At 40.1% G+C, this 25,480-nt stretch overlaps 3 protein-coding genes across 3 annotated transcripts in view; 1 reads left to right on the top strand and 2 right to left on the bottom strand.

Annotated features, from left to right (window-relative positions):
* Positions 1–11,642, top strand: part of LOC148733552 (protocadherin Fat 4-like) — a 41,161-nt gene extending 29,519 nt beyond the window's left edge. Inside the window, 11 exon segments of the mRNA XM_088758005.1 lie at positions 9–228; positions 1,422–1,541; positions 2,215–2,289; positions 2,734–2,910; positions 3,264–3,458; positions 4,093–4,246; positions 5,125–5,249; positions 5,352–5,655; positions 6,008–6,240; positions 7,009–9,066; positions 9,428–11,642. Coding sequence (XP_088614131.1) covers positions 9–228; positions 1,422–1,541; positions 2,215–2,289; positions 2,734–2,910; positions 3,264–3,458; positions 4,093–4,246; positions 5,125–5,249; positions 5,352–5,655; positions 6,008–6,240; positions 7,009–9,066; positions 9,428–9,781 — 4,015 coding nt within the window. The 3' untranslated portion in view covers positions 9,782–11,642.
* A 138-nt stretch (positions 11,643–11,780) lies between these two features.
* LOC148733553 (uncharacterized) lies at positions 11,781–12,774 on the bottom strand. Its single transcript, XM_088757225.1, has 2 exons — positions 12,272–12,774; positions 11,781–12,092 (listed from the first exon to the last, which is right to left on the bottom strand). Exons 1-2 carry the CDS (start codon positions 12,610–12,612, stop codon positions 11,885–11,887), a joined length of 549 nt encoding a protein of 182 aa, XP_088613351.1. The 5' UTR covers positions 12,613–12,774; the 3' UTR covers positions 11,781–11,884.
* Positions 12,775–14,092: 1,318 nt separating this feature from the next.
* Positions 14,093–15,237, bottom strand: LOC148733554 (transcription initiation factor IIA subunit 1-like). The gene is made up of 2 exons (XM_088757229.1): positions 15,098–15,237; positions 14,093–14,363 (listed from the first exon to the last, which is right to left on the bottom strand). The coding sequence occupies exons 1-2, from the start codon at positions 15,206–15,208 to the stop codon at positions 14,256–14,258; spliced, it is 219 nt and encodes a 72-aa protein (XP_088613355.1). The 5' UTR covers positions 15,209–15,237; the 3' UTR covers positions 14,093–14,255.
* Positions 15,238–25,480: the final 10,243 nt, after the last annotated feature.

A 25,480-nucleotide genomic window follows, 5' to 3' on the forward strand; every position in this document is an offset into this window, starting at 1 on the left:
TGTTGCAGTGGTTCATCAAATCTTCATAACTTGTTTGCCATTGAGTCGCCGTCTGGCAGAATAACACTACAAAAGCCAGGGCTCGATTACGAGCTGTATGCCAACTACACAGTGACAGTGAACAGTACAGACAGCGGTTTCCCATCGTACTCTACTCTGGGCTCGTTTATCGTTAGCGTTAATAACATAAATGAACAGCCCCAGAGCATGTCCTTATCTGGAAATCAGGTTAGTCGGAACGAAATAGAAAATTGTGGCCATATCTAAGTGACAGAATGCTAAACCAATAGTATTTGCACCGCACTTTGGTGATACTAATCTTAAAGCCAGGCTCATACTCGCAGGGTGCAGGAGGCTTGTCACACGGAAACCTCCATCTGGTATAACGTCTCAGCAACGAATATTTTGTAGTTCTGTTGGTGGAGCATTTGATTACAAAGTTGTGCACCATTAGCTTGAATCCCTCACCGCTCGATCCCAGGGATATGGCGAGGAAGTTAGCATTTTAAGGAATGCTAGAAACTTTCGTTGCAATCCACGCCTCCTTTGGGTGTTTTCAAAGATTGTGGACCACCCGTCTCCAGGCTCTCCTGTTAAGAGTAAAGTGAAATCCCCGCCATCAGGAGAAAGTTTAAATCTCTCGTACCCTTGTGAGATGTGTAAGGTGCAGTGGCCTAGTAGTCATTGCACTGGACTCTGGGTCGAGAAGCCTGGGTTCGACTCCTGGCCAAGTGAATTTGTCTACGACTTGTCTAAGTCATATGCAATAAAGCTCTTAAGGAAAAAAAAAAAAAAAAGGAAAGAAAAAGAAAGAAAAGCTGCAACCCCAGATTTACCCATAATGGTAATAATAATAATAATGTAATATATATATTGAGCAAATTAACATGTTGATATGATCAAATGCGCATCACAACACTTTCCGGGGGACTTTGGCCAGACTGCATCAGCAGTTTACAGACAATCGAAGGAAACTTATTTGAAGATGCCCCCTCCCCCCTCCCTCCCCCCCAATTCCCAGTAAACAGGCCAGACCACATTACAGTAATCTCGTGAGTGGGTTCTTTAACGTCCCCTGCCTAACCAAATTAACTAATTAATAGATGCAGGAGACGGGACCTACGGTTTATTCGTCCTTATCCGAGAAGACTAGAATATCTATCCATTTCTTATTAAAGAAAGGTAGCGCATTCTCCTCAGTTATTTTAAGACCCTGAGTGTTGATCCGGCCGGGGCTCGAATCATCGACCTCGACCTCCCGCACAACAGTCCAGCGCTCTAACCAATTGAGCTAACCGGATTCGGGGAATGGGGTTTTCAGTTGACCAGGGCATACATTTAACATCCCTCCTTCTTTACTACTCAAGTGGGGCACTCTTCACTTATCTCATTTTAAACTAACCTATGTCGTGACATTTCAGGTGCCCGAAAACAGCCCAGTTGATACAGTGGTTGGCGACTTTTCAGTCTATGACCCGGACAACATTCACCTTCCTCTACAAAAGTTTCAATGTTCTGTGATAACTGGTGGACCATTTAAAGTAAGTATCAAATTAAAATGAATATACTTGTATTCATTTATTTATTCACTGAAGAAATACTTCTGTGTTCTGCAATAGTCCTTTTTACAGTTGTGGGCTTGGTGGCCAAGCCTTTGAACAGGAGTGAGGCTTAGGGTGACCTTGTTATGATAGAGATGTTGCTGCTTTTCAAATGCAAATTACTTTGTTATCGTGCTAACTAGATACAGGTCTCTATCTCAACAGGGTCACCCTTAGCCTCACTCCTGTTCAAAGGCTTGGCCACCAAGCCCACAACTCCAAGGGTGCTCATCAGTTGTGCGCTAAGGTTGAAACAAATAGAATAGTGACTACATCATTATTACGTCAACATGTCCAGTGCTGTTCTCAATAGATTCAACATTTATTTTCCAGTCAGACAAAGAAATCACGAACTTTTCGTAGTTTGTATTACAGAGCGTCAAAGAAAGCTTCCTGAGTAAATCCTACGACTGTACCTCTTCTCTCCACCCATCAGTTTAAGCGTCTAACGGCAAATTATCGGCTAGAATAACAACCGGCTTTATCGGCAGCTTTCCTCGTTAGAAAAAATCTACTCTGTTACGACAGTTATTTACTTCTATCAATCGAATGTCATTCATGGAAGTTTTTTTTCTTCTCGTTTAAGTTATCTCTGCTTTAAACTTGATTGCAGGTTGTGAAACATTTGACTCTGGTAGTTTCAAAAGACACCCTGGATTATGAAACAGTAGACACATACATAGTGAACGTAAGTTATCCATGATTAGCTAGTCTGACCAGTGTGGATATTTTAAGTTTGATTGTATGTTATTCATGAAGTGTAACACGCATGTGTAGCCAGGTTGCTTTAACCTTTTCTGTTTGTACAATAATTCAAACTTTATTGCAAAACAAAAAATTGAAAAGAAAAAAATCCATAATTTAGTCATACTGAACATCCGGCGCTCTACAGATTCACAACTCAAACATGTTTTATCTTAGAGGCACAACGTCGCAATTTTTGCAGTTCTTTGTTGCGACGTGCAAAATCTATATTACCTTGAACGCAAGGCTAAGAAAATGACAAACTATTATGAGACAATATTATGGAAAGAATGAAACAAAAAAGAACAGAATCGAGAAGATTTTCGCGGAATACAGATACAGGAGTGAATCCTTTCAATCTTACATATTTGTTGATATCCTTCCACAGGTCACTTGTACAGAGCTGTTGTTCAATCCCTTCTCTATCTCTTCACTGTTTGTTATTGACATTCAAGATGTGAACGAGGCTCCCTACAATCTGACCATCACCTCCCCCAAAGTGAGCGAGAACGGACCTCCTGGAGATTTTGTGGGCACACTCAGCGTTCTTGATCCTGATTCACCGGTTAGACGGTTGCTTCCAAATTCTATTTTTTTGTTTTCTTTGCCGTAAACCAAAGTATGTATCGATAGTATAAGAAAGTCAAACACCATTTGAATTTTAGAAAAAAGGAAAGTTAATAACTCGAAGGAATTGTTACCGTTGCCAAGTCGAGTGTCCTCTAAGACTCAACTTCCTTTATTTTACAATGGAGTTTTTATTACTTTGTGTACTTGTTTACTTGAAGTTTGTTTATATGTTTTGTTTTGTTTATTTTTTCGATTGTTTTTGTATTTTACCAACCCTTCAATTAAAACTTCTGTCAGCTTTAATTTATAAGTAATTTTCCTTTACTCTGTTAATTTTCTTCCACACAGTTGAGTGAAAAAGCCAATCTATCGCTTACTTTAAAAGACCAGACACCAGGCCCTGTGGCGTTTACGCTGAACGGCACTAGACTGGTAACAACCAGAAAGCTGAATTTTGAAACTCAAGATTCTTACAAGGTGACAGTTGTTGCAACAGACAGTGGTAACCCACCACTCAATACCAGTCTCACTTTTGCAATTCAGGTAAGAAGAAACCCTAGATATTCTCAAACCTTGCGTTCAGGTAATCGTTAAGTCTCCGAAGTGATTCGCATAAAGCTCCCCATTAAAAATGTGTAAAATATCAAGCGAACTGGTGATGAGAAGATTCAAATTTTGATGTATACCACACAGATGAATAATGCTTCTTGCTCGCGCTGATTGGCTGGTTTGGAAGTGATTAGCAAGTGCTATTCACCTCCTAACAGCCGAAGAGTAAAAAAATCGTGCGCTAAGGTTTAAATATCCTACCCTTATTTTGTATTTTGACAAAAATAAACTCTTCATTTGGTTTCTGTGAGGTATGTACTAAAACAGTTATTCACCTCAGTGACCGTGAAATTGATGGATAGTTTCCTCGGTGAATAACCCTAACGCGAAGATAAAGCCAGTCTTTGAACTAATTTACAAGGAAATTTTCAGTAGTTAAAGAAAAAAATTATGAAGAGATCTTGGAAATTACGCCATTCAATGTTAATTCATATTTTGCAGTAGATAAAACGATAATCAAGTGTAAATACACTTAATTCTGACGAGATTTCCAACCGCAATTTCTGTCCTATTGCTTGAATTTATATTAAGAATTCTCCGTGGTCTTAAAAATTTCAATTAATTTTAGGTGGTTGATGTTAATGACCCGCCCAATTCCGTCAGGCTAGTATCAAATGGTATTTACGAAAATGCAACCGCTGGTACTATCATAGGAGTATTGCAGGCTACAGACCAAGATGCAGATCAAAATCATACCTTTGTGGTCACTGGTGACGGTTCAGGTATTGACGACTTATGCAATGAATCTGTTCTATTTAATTATTACAGTTAAACTCGAGTTCCACAAGAGTCAACATTTTAATATTCCCCTAGTATTCCTTAGTAATTTGTACTTCCCTTCACGAAAAAATGATGGAAGTTGAGAATCGTTTTTAAGCCAATAAGGGATAATAAGGATCCTTCGACAAAGTTAATTCAAGTAAAAACGTCGTCCGACTAGTATTGTGTTTAAATTACACGTGAGCTAGCTCGGTCAGATGAGACGCGCGGAATAACGTACGAACGAGGCATACTGAGAGGTTGTCAGAGAAACGTGAACATACTGACTAATCGAACGCTAAGCACAAGCTACAGCTGCGCATTTTGCCTCGGTCATGGCCTTATACACCGAATGCAAATATGGCGTCCAATTCGAATTCCCATTGTTCTGGACTCACTAGCCTCGTCTTCACGTGGAAATACAAAAGGATTATTACAGGTGTGAGAGGCTAGTCAGTCCAGAACAATGGCAACTCAGATTGGACGCCATATTTGCATTCGGTGTATTGGCTAATCGGAAAACTGACAAATGTGTTCAAAATATCAATCAGAACCTAGTCACTGGAATTTCGAAACAGCACGTGTCTATCTCTGTTAGAGCTCTCGCACATGTTATTAGTGTCAACAATGTTCTCGATACCAGAACGTTCGAATAAGCAGGAATAAGTCGTCAAATAAAATTATTTATTTTAAGCTCAAAACATCACAAAATCAAGATGGTCGCCACAGAAAAAAAAAAGTACCGAAGCTTGCGGTCCCCAGAGGCAAAACCACGAAAGGGCGGGAAAACGAGTGATATTTGAATAAATTCTTCTAACAAACAATATAATATCATTTTTAGATTGGTTCACTGTTAATGGAAGCAACCTGCAGCTCGCAAGCACTCCACTGAATTACGAAGCCACACCAGTAATGAACGTAACTATCCTTGTTACAGACAATGGCTCTCCCCCTCTTTCATTCAAGGTTGGTTCAATTTACAGAATCACAGTGTTGTTGTTGCTTTTCTTTATGAGCCTCAAGTTTTGCTATTACTGATATCTTTTGATTTATGCAATTGAATTTCAGGATAATGTGAGCGTTACGGTGCTCGACAGCAACGACCACCCATCGGATATAAACTTTACCTCATCCCTCTCAGTAACTGATAACACATCGTTCCAGATCGTCATACCCGAGAACAGCCAGGGTGGAACTTCGCTTGCCAACTTAAGTGTCGTTGACGAGGACTCTGGTCAACAACACAATTGTAAACTTCTCGCTGGGAGGAATGATTTCATTATTAGTTCTGTGTCTAAATCGAGGTCAGAGATTACCCTGAAGGAAGGCGTTGAATTAAACTACGAAACTCTTTTGGATACTTCTTTTAGAGGTAAGAAACGGTCTTTCCTCTGATACAGAATCTGCTTCGAGTTTTTTGTCAAACTTGGCCTTTTGCTTTGATGGTTTCTTTGTTCATCAAACGCGAGGTACAAGAAACCTACTCCTGAGCCGGGACGAGATGCCTTGATACAAAAAAGCTTTAAAAATTAGTTCAGCGGGATTACCATTGTAATAAAGTCTCCAGGGTGTATCAAGTCTCAATTGACCAATACGAAACGACCAGTATGATTGCTGCACTTAGTATCATATCGATTATTGGGAAAGCGGACTTTGCATGCTTCAGCAGTACATCAGATATTTTATAGGCAATATTTATAAAAGTGTTTTTTTCCTTATTTCAGTATCAATTGAGTGCCGAGATAATGGCATTCCCCCATACTCAATACAAAAGAACCTCAGCATTCATGTGTCTGACGTCAACGAAGCACCATACGATATCCGTTTAAATGGTTCGACTGTGGTAGAAGAGAACGTGCGTGTTGGTTACCCTGTGGGATATTTCACTTGTAAGGACCCGGATAGAGGACAAGTTCATGTGTTTACTGTCATCGGAAATTACTCATCCGTCTTTGAGGTAACAATTGCAAAATTACCCTAATAGTTCTCATCTTGGTTTAGTTATTTGGCTTCAGAACGATAACTTATGCTTTTGCCCGGTTTTTTTTCGGAATCTCTTTCCCCAAGAAAAAAAATTGAAGGTAAATAATGGAAAAAAATTTCCATTATTTGGGCTAAGACCAAAAAGTTGCATTTTATTTTTGTCCCACTCTTTCCCATCCTATTTTTTTTTTGTCAGGAGCACACATTTTTCATGAGCTTCGCCAGTGACTATCTATAGAAACTTATTTCCCATGCAGAATTTTTTAACTGTATGGTTGTAGACTCCCATAAATTAGTTTAAGGAAGATGATCAAGTTGCGATTTCTCAATTAAAAGCCAATTTCCTCGGAGTTCTTATTTTATAGTGACGCAGTCTTCAAAATAAACTCACCACGTGAGAATTGAATAAAGGTGATGATCGGTGTTAAGTATTCTAAGGCTTCAAGAAATTTTTTGGCTCTGTTTTTGAACAAGGGCCTCGGCATTAGAAGGAAACGTTAGTGCAGCCCAGAAGAAGATTGCTTTTGGGACATGCCTCTTCTTAGGGATGCCTTCATTCATAGGGCCCTAACCTCATTCAGACTGAAATGAATTTTCCTACGAGTTCCGTATATATAACTTTCACCGAGGAGACAAATTCATTTGGGCTGCGCTTTTTATTTCCTACTACTGAGGGTGACCCTTACTAGAGCTTCCATTGCACTAGATCTCCGAAGTGATATCAAATACGGTTTTGTTGCAGGTAAATAACAGTTACAACCTGATCGTCAAAGACCCTTCTCAGTTGGACTACGAGAATCTTCATCCATATCTTGTCCTCACCGTCGCTATTCAAGTCACAGATAGCCCTACAAACGGAACAGGAGCTCCACTGAAAGCCATCGGTAACGTCACCATCAACATAACTGACGTCAATGAAGCACCTCATAACATCCAACTTGTTCCCGCTAACGTTACCGTCCCTGAAAATGTTTCAATTGGTCACTGCCTTGCGCAGATAACATCACGAAACCCCGAAAAATCGCAAACAGTAGTTTATAATCTTCTCAACTACCAGAGTACGTTTTCAATAGAAGATGTTTGCAAGGATAATTCTTCCTCTGCTTGTTGTCAAGAAGACGGGTTACCTTATCTGATTGTGAAGTCGCATCTTAGTTACAATGATTACACGATACGAGGCTACCAAATTCTGATAGAAGCTGAAGACAACGGAATTCCTCCACAAACATTTAACGAGACGGTTCAAATTCACGTGACCAAAATTGACCCATGTCCCCAGGCTACTTGTCACGTGGACGCCACATGCAGCCGCGTTGACTGGCAGAATTACACCTGCGTTTGCAATGCAGGCTATACAGGAGACGGCTTCAACTGCCAAGAAATAGACGAGTGTAACGCTACCTGCACAGAAGTAAACGAGTGTAACGCCAACCCGTGCAGAAATGGTGGCACGTGCCACGATTTCGTCAATTACTACAACTGTACATGTCCCAGCGGATATGATAATGATACGGACTGCACATTTATAAATTTTTGTCTTTCAAACCCGTGTAAGAATGGTGCGAGTTGTGGCCCAATCCTGAATGGATACAACTGCATTTGTCCATGTGGTTTCACTGGGAAAGACTGTGAAACGAATATCAATGACTGCGTGAATCCTAAAAAGTGCTTCGAGGGAAGTTGTATTGATGAAATTTGTAAATTTACTTGTGAATGCAAACCCCAGTTTTTTGGTCCTCAATGTCGAAGGAAGAAAGGCGAGTGTACAGAAGAATCATGTGAGAAACAAGAAATCTGCATACCACGAAACTTAGAAAGGTACAACACTACACAATGTGTATCTGTCGATGTCGTTGTGTCGTTACCATTTACAGAAAACAATATCTCTGACCCACATTGGCAGCACCAGCTTGAACTTTGGTTCTCTACAAATAAACTAAATTTTTCGCTAGGAGAAATTACGAATGACGAAGATAATACAGACATGGTTAATGTAAGAGACGTTTTCGTTATAAAACCGAGCTTAGAATCTCAGTCAAAAGTAAAAAGAAGCTTACTCGAGGAAAACCCCAATACGTTAGACTTCGTAGTACTTGTCTACTCAAAAGAACAGGGAAGATATCTTGGTGTTCCACAGAATACCGTCTTGTGCAGCATGAACAATATCTGTGTCGCGCACAAATACACCAGCACTGAAACAACGGATGATTTTGAGTACAAACTTTGCAGTGCAACGGCTATCAGGGTGAAGACGAAGAAGATTCCATCGTGCGCTCCTGATGACCCTGGGGACAGGCACCTTCGAAGGCAGCCACATCAACCGAGGATGAGCTTATATTACATCACCGCTGGTATTGGAGGGATCTTTCTGATCGTTGTTATCACAGGACTGATCCTGTGCAGAAGAAACATCCTGATTGCACGAGAGCGCAAATTTATGAAACAACACCGGTATAGGGAGAGAAGAGACACCTACACCGACAACATGCACAGGCATCACAGGGCTAACCAAGAAACAGAAACCGTAGGAACTCTGAGCCCGGTATACGGAAATGAGGAGCAGGAGGTTAAACACCAGGTAGTTACGCGGCAAATAAATGTGACGGACAATCCGCTCTATGAGGCTCCTGGCGAAATCAAAGTCAAGCGTTCGGAATCTACTCGTGGCTTTGACAATCCAATGTACGTAAGTTTCCAACCGCCGCAGTCGGACGATAAGAAAACGGTGCGAGAGGAAGAAGCCGAGGAAGCCCACACTGCTGTTGGATTCGCGAATCCCATGTTTGCATCATACAGACAGGTGGGTCTGGGATGCTTGTGCAACTATGGTATTTTCTTAGGTGGTGTTGTGCCACCTGGTCTCCAAATTTCACCCTGTTTTGAAGAATATTTCGTACCCAAAATGATACCCCTTTCTAGAAATAGTTGAATTAGGTACGCAGTAGTTACCCAGTAGTTACCGCTTAATAATCTCTAGTGTGCATCAACTGTACCAGATTAAAATGTTGGACACCTTTTCAGGAAACGTCTGCAGATGTTTCAGAGATATACCCTCCTCCATGTGTTTCCAAGGTGACCTTGAATATCTTACTGCTAATGGAACAGCTAGGTTCGGTTGTTACTATTTGAAATTTCAATGTACTTTATTTGACTTTTCGTAGGAAAAGAAAACATCGGAACAGAAACAAGACGACAGCGGCATATACGCTGTGCCAGTTAAACCAGACGAGCCAGTTAAACCAGACGAGCCAGTTAAACCAGACGAGCAAGTTAAACCAGACGAGCCAGTTAAGTGGGAAAGGAAAACGCCGATCTATGAAACCCTCACGAAACCAGCCAAACCGCCGGTTAACGAAGAACCTGTTGTTAGCGGAGGGCCCGGGTTCTTTAACCCTATGTACCAGACCCGCAGGGAGGTGGAAGAATTTCCCTCTGATATATCCAGCATATTTGCTCCACCTAGTCAGCCAACGGGGCAACCTCTTGATGACGATCTGGGGCAGAGTGACTGTTGAGTTTCTTTTTTCCTAGAAAAGGGCAATTAGATGATCCTCAGCTTTAAATAGAAGCTTGTAGTGTTTTAACCTTTGCGATTGTTTTTCATTTATTTCCACTTACTTTCCTTGTCTCTAAAGGAATGCGAAGAGGAAAGACTGAAATCTTTGTTCCACCCTAAATTTTTGGGTATTGTTTTTCGCACTAATTTTTCCCCAGTGTAATCAAACCCATTCATCTATTGCCATTTAGATTTGCTAGAGATTCCGTCAAACAACCCAAGTTCCTAGTATCACCGCGTGACTTGGAAAGGAGCTAAAATTCGGTAGTGCAGTTTTTGGGAATTTCCCTTACCCAAGGCACAATTTTATTTCACTAGTTCGCCATTTTAAACCCGTTTAATCCTCTGCTATCCAAAATCTTTCTTAGTTTGACATCACCCAATTTTATTTTCTCGTAGGTTACTAATGATGTTTTGTCGTTTCCTTTTAAGTTGAAATATGTTTCGAAATATTTTACAAACGTTCTCAGTTAATCCTTGCACTCCCTGAGATGATCATTTAGCTATATTCTCCCAACAGTTTTAAAACACTGTGAAGCAGACAGGTGATGGGGAACCAGGACAATTACATAAATTATGTTGTCTCGATGTAACTCCAAACCCTCATAAACAGCCAACAAAGAAATGTGCAATGACCTGTTGGGAGAATTGGCTTTTAGATCTTGGGAGTGAAAGGGTAAACGCGGAGTCAAGGAAATCTCAAAAATCTGAAAAGTAATGAAGTTCGAATAGAATTACTGAGAGACATTTTTCCGACGAGGTCCGGAAAGAGGGAGAGAGAGAAAGGGAGATAGAGAGACTGCGGTTCTCGTATCTCAGAAGTTAATCTACCAAGTCCATCTTTTGATTGTGAAATTTTCACGATCGGTTCATTTTCAAAGAACAGCCCACTTCATTTTATAAATGTAGCAATGAAATTATTTACGACTCCCTCTGAATTATCAGATGGGTTTTGTTTTATTGGCGTATCAGTAGTCTTGCATTGGTCAATTAACAATACCATCTCTTCACGACTGATTGACATAGGCAGCCAATTTTCTTAAATTTTGGATAGCTTGTGTTTTTCTTGGTTAAGTGCAATGGACTTAAGTGGCTGATCATCGCCAATATTTTTGCTTTTGCTTTCCAAATTTCCGTCATTTCAAATTTCAATTATTCTTTATTCATTCACTTTCGTGACGACCTTCTTTTGAGAGGGGATAGTGAATGCAATCTCAATTATTATTCGAGAAATTTAAAAACAATCATTTAAGACGGACACCCGTCCTCTCCAACTTGATTTCAAGGGAATTTAATAGTTATGTTAGGATTTAAATGTAAGGTATCAGATTTATTTCACATATACCAGTTCTTTAATGATTATTGATAAATGTCCATATGTTAATTTCGTAATTCTTTACAAGTCATCTTTACATTTAAGATTACGAATAGTAAATGTAACTTCTTATTCCTCATTTAATCAGTTTTAAATAATATTCGTGAAAATATCAATCACGTTCAAAGAGACGTTCGTCAACTTTAAATTGCATGTTCAAGAATTCGATTGGGTGATTATTTCATTGTGATTAAATTGATTTATGGCAGTACGAAAATATCTCTAAATAAGTACATCCAATACAAGACAAATACTTTTTTTTCCGATTCATTACAGACAAGTATGTTTACTATTAAACTATTTTTCATAGAGTAAATAGCTTGCATAATTTTACACACTGAAGATTGAGAATGATTTTTCCATGAAGTTGAAATGCTTTTCGGCACATTTACTGTAACTCTCTGAATTAAATACAGCGTTGTAATAAAAAGAACTTGGCATCTAACTGTTTTTGTGTTACGCTTGAGTTGGGTCTCTAGATTCCTTGCCAAGAACAGGTTCGTTGTTTTGTTTGTCTTTTCCATGTCAGGGAGAAACCTGTCGCCTGATTTTGTTGTTGCCTTCTTTGTCGAGCGAAGGCAATTGTCTTCCATTGAAAATAACTGCGGAACATGACCAGATTTAAAAAAGGTATACCCCTTGACAATGGGCTTTTCAGTACCTAACTATTTCTTATACTCGACGTCATCAATAAGGGTATTTCCAGACATTACTGTTTGTAATCATTGGGACACCTGCAATCCCACTACTAAATCCTAAGGTAGGAAAGTTTTCATCGACTTCTGGGTCTATTTCCTCAGCAAGGCCAAGACTTAGTCGCTTTTTAGCAATGTTTATTCCCCCATCAGGGTCAACAAGGTCTTTATCGAGTCCATTTTTGATATAGTCGTTAATCCTGAAAAATAAAGGACAATAGCGAATTTAAAAGGCAAACTCAGCACGATTTTGTCGAAATTGACTTGATCTCGGCTTTGTACATTGCCCAATCATATTCTGCTAATGATCTGTCGAAAATTTCCATTCAAGAGGTTTAAAGATAACTAAACAAACAGTGTTGACATCAAGCTAAAATACCTTATCACAAGTTCTTCTCTTTTGCCACCAACTTTCCTTCCACGGCAGCTTAACCACGGCTTTAGAGCGTTAATGGTACATTGCTCAACAGGTGTAGTTAGTTTTGCGCCTGGAATATCATCCTCGTTTAGTAACAGGCTCGTAATGTTATCTTTTTCTACCGATAACTCTGTCATGATTAAAGTTCGCGGGCTATTCCTGCGTCTCCAAAAACAGCCCCAGGGTGCTTCGCGTGTTAAGTTCCGCCCTAGTCTCCCGTTGAATTCCGGAAAAGGCAATTTTCGCGGGATTTGAGAATCTCCAAGGCATGGATACTCGTTTGTTTGATTTCTTTGACTCATGGATCTCGTCAAGTCGCTAACCGGAAGATGTAGCGGCCAATTTTAACGATTATTGAAATAAGGTATCTATATCTCCTGAAATTAAACAATCCTCATCCATGCTCTTGTAATTGCACTACGGACATGCTTTTTCTGGGAAAAGAAAGCGTCAGCATAAGTACCAGCCTGAAGAAATTTTTCTCAGCTCTCACGGGAGAGTTTTATTTCCAAAATTTACTTGGGAGTAAATTGGAAGGTAAGACCTAGTCCCCCTAAAACTGGTCCCTGCAGTTCCCCAAATCCGCCTGACGGCGGAAAAAGGGCTATTTCCTCCACCTACACGAACAAGTTCAATACTCGCTTTTGGAGTTTGACGCAACTAGGGTGGATCTCTCTTAGCCGAATCTCCCAAGCTGCTCGAGGGACTTCAAAACTTTTTTTAAATTCTAAATTAAGTCGATGAAAGCTCTTAAGTGGAGGGATACGACGTGTCAACTTATCATGGGCACGTCACAAATGACTTACTTGCTCAGGAGAACATGATGTTTTGAGTGAAATTACGCGCCTTTTTGAAGGCAAATTAAAATTCTCCCAGTTACTTTTCCTAAATTAAAAACAATTTGGGGTGACCATATTGGTTCTCCTCCATCCTAGCATTAGCACTGCACTGATGAGGCCCAGAAGGCCGAAACAGTACTGTCTGCAGTTAGATATAGCTCTTTGGCATACAAAGCTTTGCTTTCATGTCCAAATTGAGCACTCTAACTAGGATGAGTCATTGCTCTGCAATTGCGCATGCTCGCTAGTGTACTCTAGTTTGAGCACTCTGGCATGGCTTAGACGATACCACAATGGTTGGATCGTTTGGGGTGACCATATTGGTTCTCCTCCATCCTAGCATTAGCACTGCACTGATGAGGCCCAGAAGGCCGAAACAGTACTGTCTGCAGTTAGTTATATATAATCTTTTTTACAACGATAACTTTAAACCATGTGTAGGGGCACTTTAAAGCTAGTCTCTGGTATCTTACATTCTTTTAAGATTTACCAACCCACCCTCCTTCCCAGGCTTTTTCTCTTTCCGTTACTTCTCACTCGCTCAAGCCTGAGTTTTCCAAAGTTCGTCATCTACAATCCGAGTAAATCGTCTCCATCCATAACCTCCTCTTTCTTTTGTAGATAATTTTTTGCACGTAGGTGTTTTTCTTTCTCACTAAACCAACATTCGATGCTTTCTTTCACAATGGCAATGATTTTTCTCGCCGTCTCAAAGATCTCATTACATGATGACATTACCATTTTCACAAATGACGATTCTCCTCTTAAGAGCAAGCTTTCACTTTCGCTTGCCGCGAAAATCTTAACATAGAGATATTAAGCAGCAAGCGTCCTCTGTAACAATGGGGTAGTTTAGACTAAGTACATGCACATGAACATGAACTGGTTCTTTATAAACAAAACACAAATTCATAATGTTCGTGTAATATTTCACTTACAAACGTTCTGACCGGCAACAATGTTTATTAAGCCATCACTTCAGATGCCCCATGGAAAAGAAATGACTGGATGTGTTTTCATTTTGTTGGAATCTTTAGACATTTTTCTCTTCTAGTTTTACACTTTTGATCCTTTTAACAATTAATTACTAACGCCTATCATAAAGGCTACCATTCTGCTTCACCATTTGCCTTTTGGAACACATAGTCTTTTCCTTTCAGATTCATAATTCCGTGTTTCAGATGGAACTTCCACTTGTTTCGTGCGCGTGAAATCTGTAAGCAAGGAATCATAAAGTCAAGCAAAGAAATCTTCCTTGCAGATGAACTGTGATGATTTAGGCAATTATAGAAAAGAAGCCTGGTAACAAAATTCAGACTTCGACGGGATTCGAAACCGTGTCAACCAGATGCTAAATGGGCGCCACCATTGACTTAGCCTACAGAGCAGGCGCAATTTAGGCGAGCGAGAGCTCAGTATTTTTTTTAGAAAAACATGGCCGCCACCTGATATTAATGGAAGCTGAAGGCTGGGGAGAGAAAGAAATTTGTACTAGAGGGGTGAGTGACGGTCAGAAATAAGGAGAGGGGCTGTGGTGGGGGAGTGAATACTCCTCGCCCTTCCCCCGTCCCCTACTCCCACCATCCACTCTGACTCCAAATCAAACAAGGCGTACGGATGAACGATCACGAGCTTACAACGTTAACTCGCCGTAATGATATAAGACGCCTGCACTACAGGCTATTACCAACTGAACTAGGAAGCCACACGTTAGAAGCGAAGCAAGTTTTTAGAGGGTTCCTCTTTCCCGTAAAGGATTCTGATCAGAACCATAGAGTAAAGGTTACAAGATTACAGTCTGCTCAGCGGACGCTGCCTTGGGATGAACGGAGTCTGCACTAAACCTCATATCCAAGAGAAAGCTCGTTGTTGAACTAAATAAAATAAATAATAAATAAACTTTTCACTATTGCTGACTGCATTGTTTGAGAACAATCATCTCACATACCTTGTCAAACTGACACACGACAACGTTGTCTGTGTCAAACAAATCCGTAGGGTCATACTCTGACACGTCAGAGTAGAAGGACTCCGAAAATACGGTTGTTAAAAGGTACATCTGCAGTGTTTAAGTCGGTCCCTTCGGAGCGCAGATGAATGACTATAAGCAGTACCTGTTGAAATGAACTACTGACATTCGATCAGTTGAGAGTATAACGCTAAGTAGTTGTAATGGAAAATTTCTGTTCCAAACGCTTTAAAATTTTCCAGCGATCATATTCCATACGTAACAGAAGTTTTGTTAGACAGTTGAAGCTATCACAAAAGGTGTTTTAAGATTTTTTAGTTAACCTGTTATCAAATGGCTACCAATTGACCAAAGATGTTTTAAAACATGCACTAAACAACAACGCTTTGTGCAAAAAAGGGATGAGTATTATCTGTATGTTAGAAACGAAGAGTATCATAATTTCTTAGCCGGTATCCCCCTAAACAAGTTCGTATCCTCAATTGTTGTTCCTCAAGAAGTTGAATTACCACAAACTATATCTTATTGAAAATGTTAAGTACTAAAAGATTTAAAAGAAAAGAATAAGCGCTTTTTCATTACAGATAAAACAAGCATTCCATGCGTTCAAAGTTGTTGAAAGTCTGCCAATGCGTTTCATTAGGCATCTAATAAGTGTCCAACTGCGGGAAGTGATCTGATTCTCTTGCGTTCGGTGAGAAGCGACCTTTAGCTTGACCATGAGAATCATGTGCTTGACCATTTATGATACCCCACGGCTATGACAAATAATTAAATCATTTTAATGAAATGACTAGCACGCTAGTCTATTGAGATCTACGATTTTTTGTAGAGTTCGCCAAGCAAAAGAAAGATCTGATACTTGTTTTCGTTTAAGTTAATAGCACGGAATTTTCCTTATCAGCCTACCTTAATCGAGAAATCGTATATTCTGTAGTTAAATGGTGATACATATCTAGCGTATTAGATATACGCAATATGAAACAGTGATATAGGCTGTTATTAACTGGATTTATTCAAAGAGCAGTAAAAGCCTAATCTAACAGCTTAGATATTACGGTAGATGATAGAATAGATATAATTAGTCCACGATGCCTTGCAAATTTAAGCCTACGCTTTGCTTCCTATGTGATCAAAAGTGTGATAATTCTTTCTACAACTAAAAAATAAAAGTCGGCTGAGGAGGTTCACTGTAAAGAATGAAAAAAGTGATAGGACGTCGAAATTTTATAGAGAGTAAGAGTTCAATACAGGTTGAAAAAAAGCAGTTATCATTCGCCGAAATTCGTGAGATCTTCTTAAAGTTGCTATAATGATGGAGGTGCACATATGCTTAAATATCGACAATAGCCCTGTGTGTCCGTTTTTGGACAGTGAATGTCTCAGATGAGCGTGGCCTCATGTAATTTATTTGTTGTGGATCATCTTCTGTTGTGGTTTTACAAGCCAATTCTAGAGTTACAAGTCTCGCGCACAGCCAATGTGCAAGTAAACAGATGCCCTTTGTCTGCAGAAAAAAAAACGATATCTTTTCTCATAGACAAGCTATGCACCCCTCTGTGTCACTTCCATGCAGGGGCAAAGCACAATGCCGAGGTTGTACAAGTGTTACGAAATACCGCTGCGACAATCTCTCCCACAGCGGATGGCTGCAACTGGTTTTTTTTCTGTTACTGTCAGTGTTCCGTTTCTCTCTTCCATCCGACATTACCTGAGTCTGCTCTCTTCCTAGAGTACCTATATATTCCCGTGCGAAAGGTCTTTCGGCAATCGCAGCGATGTAAAGATATTTGGAAAAAAAAAAAAAAGCAATTTGGTACGAAAGGTTTTGACAAGATACATTTCGCACACGTGTGTGGCCCCTTTCCAGTATAGGATTTCGGTTCGGCAGAAAGAAAATAAGGAAGAACGAAAAATAAGAACGAAATATGTCCTCATCTCTAATACGATTTACAATTTTGAGTTTTTGACTGTTTAAATCTCCGACCAGCTTTTTGTTTTGCATCGCTCTCTATGTTCTTATTTCATTGTCTAACTTAAGACGCAAGAAACTTGAACGGCCGGTTATTAAAACAAAGTTTAGCCGTTGTATAACAAAACCGCGTCCTAAACTATCTTTAATTAAGCCGAGCCTTTCATCTGAACATTTATTTTTGTAAACAGTGTCAAGAAGGCCGAAAGCTTACAGTGAAAATAACATTTGTCTGATTAAATCAACCCTTTGATAGAGAATACCAAAGGCCCACTGCTTGCGTAAAACCTTGTGTAAATGACCGGCCCTTAGTATCTCCCTGCAGATTTTTACACACGTAACTTCACAACTAGGCTGGCTAGCTGTTGGTAAATTTGTCACCAAATTGTATGAAGTCAGGTGATGTTCGAATAACACTGATCCAAAACACTCAAAGACCTCATTCGGTAGGTTCGCCGAAGGCCTATTCCCACATTTTGCAAATAAATTTCTGAAATGAGGCATGAAAAATCGTCCACTTTCTAAATTCCCCATCTTTCTTTCATCGTCATTAACCAGCTCCTGGCTAGCTCAATGGATAGAGCGCTGGACTGATGTGCGGGAGGTCGAGGGTTCGAGCCCCGGCCGAACCAACACTCAAGGTCTTAAAATAATTGAGAAGAATATGCTGCCTTTCTATAACATCAAGAAATGGTTGAGATATTCTAGTCGTCTCAGATAGAGACGAATAAATGGAGGTCTCGTCTCCTGCAGGGTCAGGAGTAGGAGAAGTTAATTTCCCACGCACGAGATTACTGTGTGAGGCGAGATTTCTCATCGGGATATTGCTCATAAGATAACATTCTTTCAAAGCCTCGCACGTTTCAATTGTCTGAAATGTTTGTTGTTGAGAGCTTTAGATGTAAACATCGCCAAATTATACAAGATCTGATATTTTAGTTTCGTTCGCGGATTGCCCCTATGAAAGGTAGAGGCCGGCGAGAAGAGAATTTTACATATTTAAAAACTATGATATTATAACCAACTACGTGGATAGTTTCTATTCCAGAATTGGCCTACTTTTGGAGAAACTCAGATAAACGTTTTCCCTGTTTTACCCTATAACAAAAATTACCGAAACTGTACCGAGGTAAATAATCTATTGGTGTATTTGCATTCACCCTAGGGTTTTCATTATCTTTTAAATTAGAAGGGCGCTGCCTTGTGAGTAGGCTGGTATCCTAATAAAATTGAGGGCCGAAGGCCTGAACCTCTAAGTATGCAATGAGGCATACTTAATCTAGTTTCAGAAAAAAAAATGGTACTCTGGGAGAATTTGATTATTTTAATACACATCTATAGCTACATCAAAATAATACTGTTGTTTTTTAGAGCCTCCTTCCTTCTTAAAGTTACAAGTTAGCTCAAAGCTACGAACTCATCAAGAGAGAAACTGACAACATTTTTGAAGTTTATGAAAACTCAAAGTGGGAGCCGTTATCAGAATCTTCAGCATCCAAATCTGTTAGCTCTTCCTCAATAGAAAATTACTTATAAGCCAGAGTTACCAGAGTTTCGAAATATCGAAGATTCCAGAGAGTAGGATTCCAGTGATAACATTCTCAGTGCTTATACAGGCCGAAGCAGATTTTCACGTTTAAAACTTTTAATAATAATGATGATAATAATAATGATGATAATAATGATAATTTAATATTTATATGACGCAAATTAACATGTGGATATGATCAAGTGCGCATCACAACACTTTTCGGGGGACTTTGGCCGGACTGCATCAGCAGTTTACAAATAATTGAAGGAAACTTATTTGAAGATGCCCCCTCCCCCCAATTCCAAGTAAACAGGCCAGACCACATCACAGTAATCTTGTTAGTGGGTTCTTTAACGTCCCCCTGCCTAACCAAATTAACTAATTAATAATTTGGATATATCAACAAAGTTGAAATGGTAATTTGGCCACCGTTACGATTACAAAAGCTGACGTTTCGAGCGTTAGCCCTTCGTCGGAGCGAAAAGAGGAATTGTGGGTTGTGTGTGCTTTTAAAGGCAGAAAATGGAGCTACGGTATTGGTGGGAACATGGCAACGAGAAAAACACGAATACATTAGTGGAATGAAAAGCGTTCGTTGAGCTTTTGTTCAAGAGTTTTACGGCTTTCCGTGCTACCTAAGTGTAAGGAAAGACCGCAGATTGCCATATGTTGCTTAGAATGATTAGGTAAACTAAAATGTCTAGCGACTGGTTTCGATGTGTCCTTGTCACTCTTTTCCACGTCTCGAAGGTGTTCTCCGAAGAGGTCACCTAGTCTTCTGCCTGTTTCGACGATGTATATCTTTTTGCAATAAGTGCAAGTTACGCAATAGATTACATTGGCGGAGGTGCACGTGAAGTGATCGTTGATCTTAATGGATCGTTTCGGTCCCGATATTTTATCAGTGTTGTGAATGAAAGGACACGTTTTGCATCGTGCACGAGCGCATTTAAAAGTGCCTGGTTGGTCATTAGTCTGAAAGGAACTTCTGACCAAAATGTTGCCTATGTTTTTGTCGCGTTTGAATGAAACGAGCGGAGGCTGCGAAAAGATAGTGCTTGTCTCTGGATCGTTTCGAAGTGATTTAAAGTTTTTAAGAATGATAGATTTAACTGAGTGGTTGTGAGGGTGAAACGTGAGAGTGAATGGAATGCAGTCGGAATCTGTTTTATGCGACGTTTGTAGTGCTGAATGTCGATTAATAAGTTGGGCGCGGTGGTAACCCGCTTGAACGACAGAAACAGGGTAACCACGTTTATCGAAAAACTGGCCCATTGACTCTGATTTGTGGTGGAAATCAGAGTCATCACTACATAAACGACGAGGTCTTAGAAACTGAGAAAAAGGAATGGAATTCTTAACGTGAGATGGATGCGAAGACGAATATAACAAGTAATTATGCGAGTCTGCAGGTTTGTAATACACACTAGCGCATAAACCGTTACCTTCAATTGAAACTTTGATGTCTAAAAAGGATAAAGATTTGTCAGAAATTACCCAGGTATATTTTAGGGCCGGTTGAAAAGAATTGACTGCGGTTATGATTGAGTGAGCTCCTCTCTGGTAGAGGAGGTAGCGCCGATACAGTCGTCGATGTAGCGACCGTAGAGTTCAGCTTTGGACCCGTTGTATTGGCTGAAAAATTCATGTTCGACAAAACCTACAAAAAGATTGGCATAGCTAGACCCCATTTTGGTGCCCATGGCTACACGATTGGTTTGTTTGAAGAAGTTGTTTCCGAATGAAAAACAATTGAGTGTGAGCACTAGTTCGGCTAAGCGTAGTAGTGTTTCAGATTTAGGTCCCCTATCAGTACGTTGATCAAAAAAAATGTTTAAAGGCCAGAAGGCCTTCGTCATTAGGAATGACAGTGTAAAGAGTCATAATATCCATGGTGAAAAGAAGTTAAGGAAATTAAAGTCTCGAAAAAGTTGAAGAGCGTGTTGGCTGTCTTTAACATAAGATGGTGAAGTTTTGACGATGGGAGCCATAATTTTGTCTAGATAGCTGGAGATAAGTTCGGTAGGGCAACTGCAAGCCGAAACAATACGCCGACCCGGTTTGTTAGGTTTGTGAATTTTAGGTAAAAAGTAAATAAGAGAAGTTCTAGGAGTGGTTATGATCAGATTTTTTGCTGTGGCCGGCAATTCTTCTTTAGTTACGAGTTGGTTGATCGTATTCTTGACGGAGTTTTGATTGCTGGCAGTGACGATTTTTCATGCCTCATCTCAGAAATTTAGTTGCAAAATGTGGGAATAGGCCTTCGGCGAACCTACCGAGTGAGGTCTTTGAGTGTTTTGGATCAGTGTTATTCGAACATCATCTGACTTCATACAATTCGGTGACAAATTTACCAACAGCTAGCCAACCTAGTTGTGAAGTTACGTTTGTAAAAATCTGCAGGAAGATACTAAGGGCCGGTCATTTACACAAGCTTTTACGCAAGCAGTGGGCCTTTGGTATTCTCTATCAAAGGGTTGATTTAACCAGACAAATGTTATTTTCACGGTAAGCTTTCGGCCTTCTTGACACTGTTCACAAAAATAAATGTTCAGATGAAAGGCTCGGCTTAATTGGAGATAGTTTAGAACGCGGTTTTGTTATACAACGGCTATACTTTGTTTTAATAACCGGCCGTTCAAGTTTCTTGCGTCTTAAGTTAGACAATGAAATAAGAACATAGAGAGCGATGCAAAACGATCCAGAGACAAGCGCTATCTTTTCGCAGCCTCCGCTCGTTTCATTCAAACGCGACAAAAACATAGGCAATATTTTGGTCAGAAGTTCTTTTCAGACTAATGACCAACCAGGCACTTTTAAATGCACTCGTGCACGATGCAAAACGTGTCCTTTCATTCACAACACTGATAAAATATCGGGACCGAAACGATCCATTAAGATCAACGATCACTTCACGTGCACCTCCGCCAATGTAATCTATTGCATAACTTGCACTTATTGCAAAAAGATATATATCGGCGAAACAGGCAGAAGACTAGGTGACCGATTCCGAGAACACATTCGAGACGTGGAAAAGAATGACAAGGCCACATCGAAACCAGTCGCTAGACATTTTAATTTACCTAATCATTCTAAGCAACATATGGCAATCTGCGGTCTTTCCTTACACTTAGGTAGCACGGAAAGCTGTAAAACTCTTGAACAAAAGCTCATCTTTCAAACCGGCAGTCTAAGTCCCACAGGGATCAACGAACTCTTTTCATTCCACTAATGTATTCGTGTTTTTCTCGTTGCCATGTTCCCACCAATGCTGTAGCTCCATTTTCTGCTTTTAAAAGCACACACCACCAACAATTCCTCTATTCGCTCCTACGAAGGGCTAATGCTCGAAACGTCAGCTTTTGTAATTGTTACGGTGGCCAATTTACCATCTCAACTTTGTCGATATATCCAAATTATTTCGTTACTCCCACCGACGCACCCCCAAACAGTTTCTTTCGAAACTATCAGACTTTATTTAACTAATTAATAGATGCAGGAGACGGGACCTACGGTTTATTCGTCTTTATCCGAGAAGACTAGAATGTCTATCCATTTCTTGATATTATAAAAAGGTAGCGCATTCTCCTCAGTTATTTTTAAGACTTTGAGTATTGGTCCGGCCGGGGCTCGAACCATCGACCTCGACCTCCCAAGGTCGATGTCGATGACCAATTGAGCTAACCGGGAGGCTTTTGATATGTTAACGCTTTCGAATGCGTTTCTTGACTTTATCTTGCATGAAGATTAAATTGGAACAAAGTCTCTTCCAAGTTTCTCGCAACTGCTTGGAATATTTAAGCTTTGAAAACCAAGAAAATGCTGGCTTTATATTGTGACACACGTGTTAGCTGAAAAGCATCTTTTACGGCGACATTCTACTCTTGTTGTTTATTTCGCATTTTGAATTGTGCTTCAAACAGAGTGTAAAATGAACAGTTGAAGAAATGAAAAGCAAAGGAAGCATTGTTACTGTACGTAATTTCTCAAAAAAGGAGAACCATTCTTCCGAGTCCTTCTGGGTCATTGCTCTTGATCTTTCGTATGCAAACGAGTGCTTATGTGTTTTCCGCAAAGGAAAGTGTAAACATTACAAGATTGATGAAATGCTGAAACTAACCTTTTGACTTCTTGTATGTAAATGACAAAAAAAGAATCCGGGACGCCTTGAGTTTTTCTTTTGCTTGCCATGATAACTCCGCAGAATGCATTTGCTTTAAACGTGTGGCACGTTAGCTAGTTAGGCACTTACAGAATTCAATTAACGCGCAGCGCCTTGCTTGTCAAAGTACATTTTATTTTCACGATCTGGTGGCAAGTAATTGAAAAATAAGTACAGAAAGAAGGTTTTAAACTTACAACGAAGCGTAAATTTTTAGTTGACGTTGATGATTTTTTTCTTGACGATTTTATTTTTGATTTCGTACTTGAAGTAGCCGGGTACTCTGTTTTTTAAGTGGATGGGTTCCGGTACCCGGGGCCTGGCTTCTAATAAAAACCGTGGTGAATCACTCCCAAGAAAAATCGAATGCGTTAAAGTGAAGATGAATGATGTCACTATATATGGTAGAAGTACCAATTTGTAATGTTGTACTTAGATTGAGATAGAGAAATAAATTTTTTACACTTTTTCATGGTGTTTTTGTATGGAAATGAGGCCCCAGACCTTGAACACGCAGTTGTTGTCACCATAGCAACAAAAGTGCTGCAGCCTTTAAAGAGGGTATTTTTTGTGCATCCCCCTTGAGTGCCTTACTGCATGCAAAATTTGAAGGGGATTTGAAAAAATTTTCATTTCCCAAGATGTTTGACTCTTACAGAGACTTGTTCTTAGTGTTCACACAAATTTGGCCCTGTTTCTGACCGGGAATCAATGTGGCTGATGTTTCTTACTTTCCCGATGAGAGGTTTTTAGCCGTGACTTGGACTGCTGGTATCGACTTCGCAAGAAGTCGATACCAGCAAGAATAACACAAACAAGAATAACACAAGAATAACAAGAATAGAATGACAAGAATAACACAAACATCGAGCGATCGTGCGAACAAGTAGGAATGGCTGTTTGTTTGTATTCTACGCTTTAGGATCAAGTGTTATCAATTGTCAAGAGCTTATAGTGCAGGTACGATATCATCTGCCTTGCCTGATTCGTATTTGCCCAGCTCGGGTGTCCGGATAGTAGCTCAGGAAGGAAGAAGAATTTGAGTCAGTTTGCTAGACATAACGTCTCGTAGTCACGTTCGACGCACTAAAAACTACTATAAAACGAATACAAGAATTGTAAAAACGTGTAAAATGGTATATAAAAAGTCACTTGTAACAATGTAGCGGAATTCCAAATCGATTTCGATCAATTACGATCCTCATCAGTAGTACTCCGCCATGTTTAAAATACTCATAAATAATTGTTCATATAAGTGACTCTGAAATGTCCACACTTCTTCCAGGCTTCATGTAAGCGGTCATGATGTATCAATCACAGCTCGTGGGATTTGAAAAAAGTTCCATTCGTTCTTGGAGTTCATAAGCGAGTCTTCGTTCACATTATTTATCCTCACTCCTTCAGTTATTTGTCTCAGCATCGCGTCATTGTGATAGACCCCCGTCACATCCATTCGGAACTGCTTTACCTCTCTATTGTGTTTCTCTTTACAGTGTTTCCACAATGCAGATCGTTCTTCCTTATTGTTAAGTGATTTCGTATGCTCTTTCCCTCTGGTATACGCGCTCCTGGCTGTTTCCCCTACGTATACGCTGTTACACTGGATACACTTAATCTCATACGTCACACTTTCTCTATCACACGGTCCTTTTCCACCTGTGCTACACACTGGGCAGTCTTCTCGTCCACACTGTCGCGGTCGGACTTTTGGAGTAGTCGTTTAATGGCGATTCCGGCTTTCTCCACCACTTTAATATTGAAACCTTGCTGCTTTATTTCTGTCTGGTATTCCTTCCGTAACCGTGAGTTGGGCGTAGCTGGTACAAAAATTACTGATTCATTCCCGCCGCGTTTGTACCAGTTGGATTTCCTTTCGCTCTTTTCCTTTTCTCGTTCCACCTTCCTCCACTCCTTGGGTCGATGTAACGGTCTTTCTCCTTTTCGCTCAGCTCTTTGTCTCGCTCTAAAAGCTTTGAGGGCCGAATCTACAACCTCATATCTGAATTTCTTGCTGTACCCCGAGTATTGCATTCTCAGGACCATCTCGTTAACATTCTCTACTACTCGTTCCCATGGTAACAATCTGCTACAGTTAAGTAAGACCCGAAGGACTTCTTGGGTCAGGACTGTTCTCTTTGTACTCCAGCTTACGGCAGACCTAGCATGTATGACTGTCCTAGAAGCCATGCTCTTGGAATAAAACTCATACATGATCACTGAGGCTGAGGCTTTCTCGTCCTGCCTGTCTGTCTCTTCCCCTTTTGTTTCCATCCACACCTTCAAGTCAAGGATAGGTAGCTTTCCGTCCTGGTGTTTAGAGGGGTAATCTATTTCGAGTTGTATTGACGGGTGTATGTCGTTTCCTATCTGTTTTATCAATGTCATAGTCCTCTCATCGTCACTGATTCCTTGATCCTCAGCTACGGATCTCTCATCCATGTGAGTTTTTCCATCCTTGTACCTCATCCCAACTGGTGTTGCTTGCACAGCCATGTTGATGTCATCCACGTACCGTTTGTTCATTTTCATAACGATGGCCAATTCATTCAGCCTTGTTGCAAATTTTTCATCCCACCAAATCATGAAAATCTGGGCCAGTACCCCGGTTAATTTAAGGCCAATTGGACCACCTCTTATTTGCTTTCTGATCTCGTTATCAAATGTGAAAACATGATTTTTCATAATCACTGTCAATAC

The sequence above is a fragment of the Stylophora pistillata genome, chromosome 4, assembly GCF_964205215.1.
Source record: "Stylophora pistillata chromosome 4, jaStyPist1.2, whole genome shotgun sequence".
Lineage (NCBI taxonomy): Eukaryota > Metazoa > Cnidaria > Anthozoa > Scleractinia > Pocilloporidae > Stylophora > Stylophora pistillata.

Coding starts and splice junctions, on each gene's coding strand:
- LOC148733553 (XM_088757225.1), bottom strand. CDS start 12,612: ATGAGTCAAAGAAATCAAACAAACGAGTATCCATGCCTTGGAGATTCT. Junction 12,093..12,271: donor AGAGAAGAACTTGTGATAAG/GTATTTTAGCTT, acceptor TTTATTTTTCAG/GATTAACGACTATATCAAAA.
- LOC148733554 (XM_088757229.1), bottom strand. CDS start 15,208: ATGTACCTTTTAACAACCGTATTTTCGGAGTCCTTCTACTCTGACGTG. Junction 14,364..15,097: donor TCGTGTGTCAGTTTGACAAG/GTATGTGAGATG, acceptor CCTTGCTTACAG/ATTTCACGCGCACGAAACAA.